Consider the following 13,010-nt stretch of genomic DNA (forward strand, 5'->3'; position numbering starts at 1 on the left):
AACACAGGTCAGCTAAATTAAATTTCGATGTAGTTAACAATTGTTTTGTTGAGTTATATTGATAAATTTAATTAATTAATACTAGTAATAGTTTACACACGGTCATTTGATTTCAAACTAAGCAGGGCTACTACGGTAACTGGTGGGTGGTTCTATGGTAACTCTATAGTCGATATAAATACTAATAAACTATCTGTCTTATTATTAAACGTCATGTAAGCTCTGATTTGTTATACAGTGTGATTTTTTGCAGTCTTCAACAGTTTAAAAATTCACTGAAAATGACAAAACAGTGTATCACTAATCAGTTCACGCAACGGTTATTAGGAAAGCAGAAAATAGATAAAGTTACATCCAGACTCAAAATAAATAGTAGTACTCATAGCAATTATGTTTTGGGTGGGATTTGAACACATAACACGTTGGCGTTTGTGGCAAAGCGATAATTAACCATTGGGCCAAACATGTAGTCATTTTAAGTTTATCAAGGAGGAAACTATATATCCCATTGTTTAACTTTCGATTGTAGACGCACAATCAAAGGAAAACCCCTTTTAAAAAATGATTTATCGATAATACTGTCCAGTTTTAGTTAACTCTACGTAAGACAAAAGTAATAGAAAATAAAATATATTCGTGTTTAAAATGTGTTTAGTGTAAAGATCGCCCTTGAGCCGATCAATTAGTATTCATACAACTCACACTATTCCGAGAATCTCTTACGAAATTTACTAAAGCATTGTCATTTTGCGCCAACGACATAAATTGTGGTTTGGCGTACATCGCGCTACCAAACACTCTGGGAATTACTACGCCAACTAACAATGAAGGAATTCCCAATCGATTCAGAAAATTACAAACACTTTTATACTTTCATTTATTGACTTTTTTCCGTTATATAAAAGTGTGTAGTATTCTCGTCATTGTTTCATTGCTGTGCTCTCCTCATACAATGTGAGGGATTAACGCGACTTAATCCACCACGCTGGCTGGCTGGTTGGCGGAATACGTACACATTAAAAAACTATTTTACTATACAAACAAAAAATAGACACGCTGAAACGCAAAGTAATGTTCCATAATTAAAATAAACAAGAGATTAGAGAATAGTTTTAAATTTCAAATCAAACCAATTACTGGCAGTCCGTTCCAATTCTCTTAAAATAATTTAAAAATAGAGAAAATTAAGAAAAACAAATGTCACTTAATTTCCACGGAGCTATAATAATATCGCGTCAACGGAGACGTATTGTTTTTCAGACCGCATATCGGTCAATGTCAGACACGCTTTCCGTTTCGAATTGAAAAAAAACTGCAGACGACTTCAGCGAAAAAAAAAACGAAACATCACGTTGCATTGCGCTTGCGCCGTCATTCATAAACACGTTATATACAACGATGATCTTGATAAAACGGGAACGCCGATTTGCGCCAATAACACTCATGTTACTATCAACTATGAATGAATGGGGGGAACTCCGAACCTGGCACATGGTAGGGGGTAGGGTTTGACGGCGGCAGCCAGTAGGCGGCGCTGATGGGCGGATAGTTGCTGCCACTCCTGACCCCGCCCGCCTTGCCGCGAGCGCCGCCCGCCTCACCTCGCATCCTTAACACTACACAACACATTCACAATCACATAACGCGCCCCACGTCTGCATTGAACCGCGGCCGAGACACAACTGACAACTAGCGCGCGTAATAGCGACCGATAGTAAGCCGAGAGGTGCGCGAGCGCCGGCTCTGACGGTCGATCAGTCATTCCTCGTGGTCTTGTGTCACCTAAACTCCCTCCCCCCTTCTCGTCTTCCTCACCCTTTGCCCGTCCGTCAGCGGCTAATGAGGGCCGTCCTGAATGCGCGTCATACATACGTTTTTCAATTGCATTCGGTCTAAGTCTATTGTGTTGGAAGTAAACATTGTACCGACACCTACGCGAATGATAATCGCGGTTTTATTGCCGCTAAAGTGTTAAGGCCGTTATTTATATGAAAATAAACGTTAAGACGGAAGAATGCGTTCGGTATGTGCGGTATGTGTGTAAATAAATGTCTCGTCGATTGTAGAGTAATGTTGATAGAGGTGCGCAGGAGTGCGGCGATGCGACAAGGATGGCAAGTGTTAGAGGAAGATATCAATATTTAATGTGGCCATAATCGTATTGTTAAGGAAAATCGTCTCATTGTCCTGTCCATACTTTACATGAAACCAAGCACTTGAATAATAAACGCAAATATATTGAAATCTATGTTTGTCGGTTGGTTTGAACGGCGGTGTAGCATCCGGCTGCTACGTGGGATCGTAGGTTCTATATCCGTACAGAGCAAATATTAGCACAGCCTTCAAATATTTGTTCAGTCTGCGGTTAACGATACTTGTAACCCGGTATTAGGGAGTTAAATTATAAAATGACAATGTCTCTCTACATTTTAAACACATAAGAGACATTCCATATAGACATGTCATAGAGGTTTTTTCTTTTCTAATCGTTGTTTAAAAAAGTGGTTGTGTGTATGATTGTCACTTGTTTCGGAGAGTACCTGCGTCTTTATACCATCTTAATCTACCATAGCTTTTCTCTACCACTTACCCTACGGTCAATACAGTACAGCAATAGTAATTTTCACTTATTAAATCATTTATTTCTTTAGGTTAAATGTTGACGCAAGATATTCGTTGCACTTTCTGAGTCTAACAGCTAAAAAAGAGCTAAAGCCTTCTTACAACGGCAATAAAATCACAGTCACACTTCGACCACTCATCATACTTACACACATACAAACATACATAAAATCATGCCTTCTTCCCATAGGGGTGGGTAGAGACCAGGCAAACCATTCATCATTGAAAATAAAAGAATCTAAATAATTAAATTGGATGCAAAGAAAATTTATTTGCAAATATAATAATTGAACACAATTTTGCACACAATAAATTATATTTTATATAATGCATTCGCCTTATATTTGTGTAGGTACAGTTTATTTTTACAGGTGGTCCGGAACACAAAGTACAAATAGAATGCTGGAGTGTTTCACAATAAATACTAAAAATAAGGTCGTGTACAGACTAGCGTTTATTTTGGTCGTGGAAGTAGTTGTAACACATTTACACCTGTGAATGTCCTGTAGTATATCATGAAGATGTACAGCGCAATGGTTGTTGTGATTTTAGTAGCGTAGGTTAGACTCCTACATTTTTGATTTGTTTATAGTTATACTGTCGCATTTAATTACATTGGCTTGTAAAGTCTTACAAAGCCATGTTAAACCCTCCCTGATCTGCCAAAAATTATTCACGGTAGATCTTAAAAACATCATAGACTGTTATTTTTCATACCTAAATTAGAAGTGCATTTAAACAGTTGTTTTATATAAATTTATTTAAAAATCGTATTACAGGGAAAATTTCCTCTCTTTACATTTTTTTTCAACTCAGCTTCCCAACAGTGTGCTAGCAAATTTCAGAATGCCCAATCTAACGTTAACAGTTGCGCAGTACAAGTCAACCACCGAAGAATTCATTGCATCATAATTGTATAAACGCTACCATAATTAATTAATTAACATTACTCCATCAAAATAACCTAACACATTGCACCGTACGTTCTAATCGCTAACTATGCAAGGTCATAGTAACTCTTTAAGTATTACTTGTTGACGATATCAAAAGCATTGAGGAGCTCGTGGCTTAGTTAACAACAGCCGCGCGGAACGATCTCCGAGGTTAAGCTACGCTTGTCATGGTTTTTTTGTGGATGGGTGAACGTTTTATACATATCGAGTTTATCCGTGTTTCGAAAGGCACGTAAAATTGTGGGTCCCGGCTGTCATTTTCATCTTTGACTGCCGTTAACAGTAGTCAGAAGTTTGAAAGTCTTACCGAAGAGTATCGTGTTTTAGTAACTGGATTGTGGAGGTCCGACAGGCATTTGCTCCACGTAAAATAATGGGGTCAAGCTGAAGCCGACTCCAATATAATTGGAAGGAAGGTTAGGTTGATGATGATGTTGACGATATCAAACGGCAATCTAACATTTTCAATATTTGTACAGAAGCGAAGCGTAAGGCGAAGCGAATGTAGATTATTCGCTTATCATTTGACCAACATTGCATGCAAGCCTATTATTTTTTGCGATGTATTTCATGATATAATCTATTAAGCTCAGTGAGTAATATTTAAAAATACAATATTTTGGCTAATCTTCAGTTGGGTACAAAAAAATTTACTTAACTATCATGTAAATTATAAGTTTACTTATTAATATTGAGTTCTGTTTCGCAATGTTAAAGTAAGAAGAAGGATGTCTGCTATTACATAAAATAAACCAATTAAGTGACGAACTATTGAAGAGGCCTATGTCTAATGATAATAACAAACCGGTAATAGGTATATGCATTTAGTTTTAAATAATAATTGAATCCTACTAATATGATAAATGCGGAAGTGTTTAAGTATGGATTGCTGTCTCTATATGTTTGTTACTCTCACGAAAAAACGACTAAATGGAATTTCATAAAATGTGGCACAATTGTAGCTTATCACATAAGATACTTTATACCCCGGGAAATCTTTTCATGCGGACGTAGTCGCGGACAGAAGTTATTATTCCGCAAAACTGTAAGAAAACAGATGCATATTTTCTCAAAACCAATCAGATCAGCTGATTACACAAGCGTACCGGATATAATAAATTACACGCGATTAAGTCACGGCAAAAAAAATCGCATCGTTTGAACACGACACGCGAACACAGTGTTGTCTTGATGGAATACCGAACGAGGCTGTGCCAGTAAAAATCGTCACGCATCTACTTTGAGTGGTGCTTTGTACGTGCACTGTGTTTTAATGTGTCTACTAGGCATGTTATGTGTTGCGCATCCGGAGTTTTAATGTTGGTTGCAGAAGCAATCGGAAGTTCTGATTTTTGGAGTCGAAGACGGAGTTATGGAATACGAGTGGATGCGATCTCTAGTTTTTGGTTCTGCTGTATGTTTAGATCATTGTCCAACGCTACAGTTCGAAGTTTCTATTTTATTTATATTCCTACTGTAACTGATGATATTTTTTAAATGAGTGATGACTTTAAAAGATAAAAGGTTTCCTTAAAGACTATTTCTTTTGTTAGAAGTAAATGTTGTTACATAACGTGTTCTGCATTTTTTTCATTAGATAAAAATATAATATGCTATAATACTTTCCGGATTTCTAAATAAAATGGCCTCTTTCGGAGTTGTTCTTTCACATCTCTATTTACATTTAAGGTGTCTGTACGACGATTCGCTTCGTCGTCTGAGGAAGGTATGACTCATTTAAGGTTCTAAGTATTGTGTGCAGTTTATTGTTGCCCTTGTGTTGTTTTAATTAGATTTCATTATTTAAATGTATTCCATATGAATAAATATTAGTAAGAGTTCTCCAGGTGGTTACATTTCTATTCAAAGAAATTGTGACTGTATCAAATATGAACTTTTCTTGTTGCTTTTATCTTTAAGGCGCTATTACTACTGCAAGCAAACGTATGAAGGTTGACATTTTGTTACTTAAACAACTGAAGATCTTGGTAAGGATTTCATGTTGCCATGTCTACCTAACTTTGTACCTCTTTTGAACTCTGATTGTCAAAACTCTTTTTACCTTGTTCTACTGCCTGTAAAAAAAAAAATTAGACTGTTTCTAATATCATTTCAATTTAATAACGTTTTCCATACTTGATATATTTTATTATTATTCATACTTCAAATGCGAAATGGAAATAAAAAGATCAGTGCAATAAAATGGCACTGATTGGATGCGTACGCGCCTCTACAAATATATTGGCTCGCTCGATTAATGTTGGAATAGACAAGCAATCCGTCCGTCCATTGTATTAATAGATCGGTATGCTATTGTTTGCATACTAGTGACGGAGTGCGGCTTCACTTGCATCTATTTTATGTCTAATCTAATTACGTTAATAATATCACGCCTGTTAAACCCGCAGGTGTAGGCACAGGCGACTGAAGTATGCATTTACAATGTTACTTTCACGTAATAAGGGACGAGCCTATTGCCATATACCCCGCATTTTACCAAACTCCGGGCTACTATTGAGTAAGAAATATTCTGATATAAATTTGAATAGACCAATAGTAGATTCGACCCGGGAATCGAACCAGAGACTTCATGATCAGCATTCGAATACGATTACAACCGCGCCATAGAGGCCATCAATCTATTGTAACTACATGCATTAGAAAGAGATAGAGAGTATGACTCATGATTTGTGAGGGCACTTTGCATTATCTTGGTATTCAAGGTATTGTTTAGAAAATGTGTCTGTTATTATAATATCAAGGTTGTATTTTTATGAAAGATAAGGAGGTGATTTTACTTCAGTCACTGTGACCAACAATATCTCTAGACTGATGAAATAGTAATTTATATTTATTTGATTGTTATGGTGAATTAATTACTGCAGTAACATTTCGAATTTCGAGAGACTGGAGAAAGACTATTGGTAGAAACAATCTTCAGGCTTTTTTTAGTAAAAAATATGCGCAATGAAGCCTATTATAACCCAGTTAGGTGCATTTAATCTTCATAAATTGAGTGCTATGTAAGCGCACATAACATAAAATATTATTTGGGACTGATAGTTCTATTACATACAACTTAATTGAATGACGTTTTTGCTTGATATATGTATGCTTGATTGATAATAATATGTATAAAAACAATCAAAATCTTTCATTATCATATTCTCAAATAAAGTAACCAAAATGCCTATTTACCATCAATAAGGTAGCAAAAAGGACATTTGGTAGGTACACAGAAAATGAGTCTGAATATTTGCAAACCCATACTTTACAGGATACTCAGTGTTAACCTATTGTGTTTTATCATAATTGACATTCCACATTAGCTAGTCGTATTTAGCAACAAGCCGGTGAGTACGGCGGCGGGTAATGTGAAACAATAACACGGGTATTGTTTAATCTATACGACGGACAGGTGAGTAGGCAATGTATTAATCACACGTGGGGTAAAGCAAGGATGATGATATCTGTATAAAATTATCAGGATTATAAAAAGTGTTTTTGGCATAATTTTAGTGGTGAGCTTAAAGTGTAAAGACAAGTCAATATGGACGATTACTTCAAACTTAGCTTAATGTTATCAAAAAATAGAAAGGAAATTTCAAAAGATTTTCAATCTTACTCCAAGAAATATTGCGATCATGTGCTCAAACCACTACTAGCGGTTACCATCTGTATGTATTTATATGTTATAATAATTTCAAAGTATTATACCAATGCTACACTTTTAAACCTGCCAAATAATCACAGCTTCGTGAATACGCCTATCGACAAACATAAGCCCGATAAATCTCTTTTCTAACAAGCCAAAAACTGGCCAACGCAACAATAATATTCTGTAGTATATATACTTTCCTATTTAATAACAACAATGTAATACAACCTGTGACCTCTAATCGCGTCAACTAATCGCGCATTATGTACAAACCTCTACTCAGTAGGTGGGCAACTGTTGAATCAATTTGTCATGCGTTCCGTCTACAGTCCTTGAGTGCAACCTTATCGATAGTGTGCTAAACAGCGGCTAAGTAAACACTACACTGTTAGATATTGATATAAATAGATGAGACTGTATAGATTAGGAAGTGATACATACAACACCTATTATAATCAAAGGTGTAGGCAGAGTCGTAGGAATACACCCACATTTCGCTAGTAACAATTTTAGGTGATTTAGTAAATTTGAGGTAAATGTATGATTAATGATTCATGTTGATCTTATTCATTTAGTAGGGAGTTAGCCCACTCAACTAAGCCTGCAACTAAAAAATTCCATATAGAAAGCTTAAACACTTTGCTTGATGCGGGATAAACTTTAAAATATTTTATCAAAAACTTTTATATTGTAGGTCTTTTTTTAGATCCATTTGCCCAGTACAATAAAAGTCGATTAATTATTTAGTTCTTCATGCGAGATGAATACCGTTTCAATACTTAGTATGTATCTTAAGACTGATACCTATCTACGTGTGCATCTCAACATCGTATATCCGAGACAACTCACGACCTTGTATATCTCATGTTTAGTTCATACCTCATAGAATGCATTGTCTAGTCATTGTGAACATAATCGTAGCTATTTTTACTATTTTACCGCGTCTCGCATATTTTATAACAGAAAACAATGGAAATTAAAAATGACAAGTGAAAGTTATAAAGGTTAAATTAACTTAAATTAATCAACTAATCGTTGGCCGTAAACTTGAAAACTTTTATTTCAAAATGTTTTTGTTTAAACTTTTTATTGATGACTTTATTTAGAGCTCAAAGATGTTTCCATCGATAGAGTTAATAATTGTTTGGATATAGACATTATCGAATAGGAAAAAGTCGTGTGGAATAATCTAGTAATTATTTTTGATAACTAGATGATTCCTCGTTTGTTTTTCTTATAATGGTTTATTATTACTAACACTTACCATTTCTGTTTTCACTGTCAGCCGGCTTCATCTGAATGGGGTGGTGCATCTGTTAACAAGCAATAAAATAATTAATTTTTGATACTTCAAGACTTTTTACACTTTCTTTAGCATTTCATTATATTAATCTACTCTATCATAAGTATGTATTTCAAATAAAATACTATTTGTTTTGAAATTTAATTTGAGTAGAACAGTCTCTAATGAGAGCTGCCCCTAAATAAAGAGACAATGTGAAGGATTACAGAAAAAACGATTTCTGAAATGCCTAGAACTTGTCTTTATGTAGTCCTAGTCTAAAAGAGTAACTGCATGTTAATCTACCATTACAACGCCGGTTATGCTAACCAAAGTCTAATGTGATTTCATTATGCTAACCCTAATTTAAACCTAGTTAGCCCAATGTTATCCGCTGCAATGATTTATTCAGTAAGGTACTGATGTCAAATTAATCACTACTCTCATTATCAAGTATCGATGCTGATTTATCATCGGCTTCTGTCAATATCGCCTAACTATAGAACTAAACGCGTGTCCGTGCATTCGCGAACGGCATACAATTTTGACCTAGAATTATGAGTTAGCATTATTCCTCTTATTAAGTAGATCTCAACACTATGACGATATAAAGCTACCTACTAATGTTTTCAATCAATGAAATGTTTGCTTCATAAAACCATGGGTTTTGAAAATGAATATGTCAAGAATTTAGTGAGTCTGGGTGCCAGGATTTCTAGAACAGTAACTCTTACCTACTAAATATGTGACTTTACAAAATTAATTTCAAAGTTAATGACAGAAAAGTGATGATTTCATTTCATTCATTTGAGTCTTATAATCTTTTCGTAAAACACTACTAAAACTACGAATATTCTCAGTTAAGGAACTTACAAAAACACTCCGTTCTAAGTGAACTGTACCTCCTACCTGTCATTCCGCGTTCATATTATTATACCAATGTTTTAAACAGCCTAATCCTTGTCACAAGATTAATTAAACATACTATAATGTCTGTACAGTAGTGTGCAGGTCATTTAACCCATTAAAAAGTGTCCGCTACACTTTCTCCGAACGATGTTCCTAACCTATTCCGTTGGCGTTCGTCCGTAACATAAATATCGCTAATCGTTTATTTGCGACGAGACATTTGTCACCGATCGACAACGTTATATCAACGGTAACTAACTATCGTATGCTTTAATGTTTAGATTTATAGATGTGGACAGAAGTTTGGAATAGGAGATTTTCTATAAAATTATAGTATTTCGAATGAAAACGAAATGATTTGAAAATTTTGAGGTAGTCCATCTGGAGCACACGTTTGAATAGCACCTTGCTTTACTCACCTATATTTGACATGTTCTCTTCGTGGACTAGGCTAGGTGCTATTCGAACAGGTGCTGATGAACTACCTCAAAATGTTCAATATAACTACTTTAAAATATACGCATGCACGTAAAGCATGCTTAGCGTAGTGTAAAAAAGCTTTTCCCAGTGATAAAACGTTCGCTTGCATTCGTTCTACCTTTTAGTAATCGATGGGTAATTGTTTTAATTCTCAATGTACAAAAACCTACATGCTTTCATATGATTACAATATTCCATCCACCCAAAACATGCAAAAGAAGTTCCCAAAAATATTTGTATTCAAACTCTACATAATCAGAAGTTACGTTATTAACATCGATCATCACAAATTAACTTCCATTAGACAAGTCATCACACATTGTAGCTCATGTTAACTGTAAAATAATACGAATAAACTCATAAAACAATCCACGTAATTCTATTAACAGTCAAGGCGCCAAAAAACCCCAGCGCCATCTATCACCGGTGTCGTTAAATAGTTTATTTATAGATCGACGTGCACCGCATACTTCGTCTAGTTATTGAGTAATGGCCACACTGTATTGGCACCAATCATTCAAACTTTCCACTCATTACATGATTAGTATAAGCAAATAAGTAGTGTTATAAACCATTTTTGTAATTCATATTATTGTACATTTTTTTAGCGCTAACATTGATGGAATTTGATCCAGGTATTGCAATTTCTTGTCAAACATTTGCTGTCAGTTTATCAATCAGATAGGTTATCCAACGCCGAATTATAAGAATCTGGTCCATAATGGTCTCAAAAATTACTGTCCTTAAAAACATTATCATTTATTCAATATGTTATACTCGGACGGTTAAACCATTATATTGCCTAACAGCAATTAAGGGAGAATTTTTCGGACAATAAGATCCAGCAATTACCAACCCATCACCTTATGTTAGCCCATTAGTAAGATATACAGTAAAGCCATACGTATTATCTAGACACAATAATCCCGGACTGTATCGAGCAATAGCCGTGCATATCCCCAGTGTTGCCAACATACCTGTGCGAAATTCCCCGGATTATATACTGAGATGAATTATTATAATGATATAGGTAACTCGTGGACCGTCGACCCTTATCTAATTACCTTTTGGCGATCATCAATCAAGCGGTCTATAGCATAAACTATGATAATATGTGTATAGACTAATGTATGAATAGTGATTCTTGTTTTCCTGATATAGATAGTGGAATAGTGGAGGCTAAAATTGTAAAGGTTTGTTTGGTTTCGAAGGTTTGGGTATCGAAACTAATACTCGATATATTATTGAAGAAAGACAAATTAATGACATTTTAATTTAAAAGTAAGTCTAAATGTAAGCTTTAAATTTTAATACAAACGTTATAAATACGCAAATTCTAATCGCTAATATTTTTATAAAAGCGACAACAAATAACATTTTGAAATATGTTCGTATTTCTAAGCCAGAAACTAGTACCAAATCTATCTGATTGTGTTGTTTTAATGATAGGCATTTGAAGTTCTCATTATCAACACTATTGATGAAATTGAGTGGGTTATTTCCCACTTCATTAGTGATAAGATAATTCAAAAATAACTATTGCAATGTCATCAAGACTGGAAATGTTTCATTGTCTAATAACAATTACAGCAAATTATCCTAAACAAGTAATTATTCACATTTTTATCGAGACTGGGTTAAATGGTAGTAAAATTATTTTTTTGTGTTAGTATTAGGTATACAAAATTAACATAATATTATGAAATAGGCTGATTTTTACTTCTTCTTTGAGTCCATACAAACATGAAAGCAAAATTATTAATAAATATATGAAACTGTGACTAAAAAAAGGCTTGCACACAGGAAAAAGCTGACAGGCGGACGTGCCGAGAAGGCTGGCAACACAGCCAACGGAAAAGATAAAAAAATATCTCCTCTGCATGTCGCACAAACATGAATATTAAAAAATATCGCAATATGTTTTCCAAAAATGTAACTGGCTCTTTTTTGTAACATCAAGACTGAAGCTAGATACAGATTTTGTAAAAGATACTTATTTGTACTTATGATACTTCCTATGATCCCAATATCATATCGATAGTAGGCATACGGCTATTGTGGTTTAGTTTCTAATCGACGGATAGTTATTCAGAACTAACTAGCTGATACTCTTACCGTCGTTTGCATGGACCAAATTAAAACAATTCTTAAGGATTCCAGGTTTAACACAACCCTGTTTGTCTTCTAGTGAAAATCTCATCAAAATCTATTCAGGTTTTCCAGAGATTAATCCGAATAAACTGAATAACGTTCGCTTGAAACTTTACTTTAAAAACTTTTCCCAATCTAGTTAGACTCTGCTCTAACTAAGGTTTCAATTTAATCAAGTAAAAAGGGTTAGATACTTCAGAGAAAAGATTTCCTGAATCTTTAGAAACCTACATCAATATTCAAAGCGTAAGGCGGGCAGGTGGCCATCTTATATTACTTCGTTATTAGTTGTCGGTACACAAAGTTTCACCATTATATTTCAGGGCTATTCATTATATTGGTAACATTAGCTTAGCATATCCTGTTTCATTTCTCTTCAAAAGAAAATTATTAAATTATTTTCTTTAATGTGCTGTTGAGACATGTCTATATTTTATTCGACGTTTGAAATCACAAGAAAGAACATTTCTAAAATAAATCAGTTTTAACAAAGTAAACAAGCCCTGCAATGAGTCTTGGAGAAAACGTTTGCCTAGCATTGAAACTATAAGTAAGATATAATTAGGAATAAGAAGACACAACAATTAAATCACGTAATTAACTTAAGATTACCTAACAGTAGCAGAGAAAATCATTGCATGCTGTGATCGATTAAGATATAATGAGGTAACAAAAGGCATGTCTTTAGTTCCAAGCCCCTTTCTCAATTTACATGAAAACCATATGTAAACTGCCACCATACATCACAAAATCAAGTCCATACATCCACATAGATATGCGACAATTCAAATCGTCCTAGATTTAAGGTGGGTCACAATTCGCGACAGCAATCGCCCATTGCAGGTTTATTGCCTCCACTCAATATAAATTCCCGATAGACGCGGAAGGCATTTCACTATTAGGGTTGGTAGACTTTGAAGTTCTTGTGAGTTTTTCATATTTTTTTATGGAGTTT

At 34.7% G+C, this 13,010-nt stretch overlaps 1 protein-coding gene across 10 annotated transcripts in view; it reads right to left on the bottom strand.

Moving 5' to 3' along the window:
* The window catches only part of LOC142975609 (CUGBP Elav-like family member 1), a 425,650-nt gene that overhangs the window by 92,219 nt on the left and 320,421 nt on the right, over positions 1-13,010 (bottom strand). For 9 of the 10 annotated variants that reach the window (XM_076118565.1, XM_076118559.1, XM_076118566.1 and 6 more), the window contains one exon: positions 8,498-8,546. In XM_076118565.1, the coding sequence (XP_075974680.1) occupies positions 8,498-8,546 (49 nt within the window). Of the gene's footprint in view, positions 1-1,484; positions 1,773-8,497; positions 8,547-13,010 lie in introns of those variants that run through there. The other variant, XM_076118567.1, reaches the window with a different exon arrangement.

This window comes from Anticarsia gemmatalis, chromosome 9 (genome assembly GCF_050436995.1).
Source record: "Anticarsia gemmatalis isolate Benzon Research Colony breed Stoneville strain chromosome 9, ilAntGemm2 primary, whole genome shotgun sequence".
NCBI classification, from domain to species: domain Eukaryota; kingdom Metazoa; phylum Arthropoda; class Insecta; order Lepidoptera; family Erebidae; genus Anticarsia; species Anticarsia gemmatalis.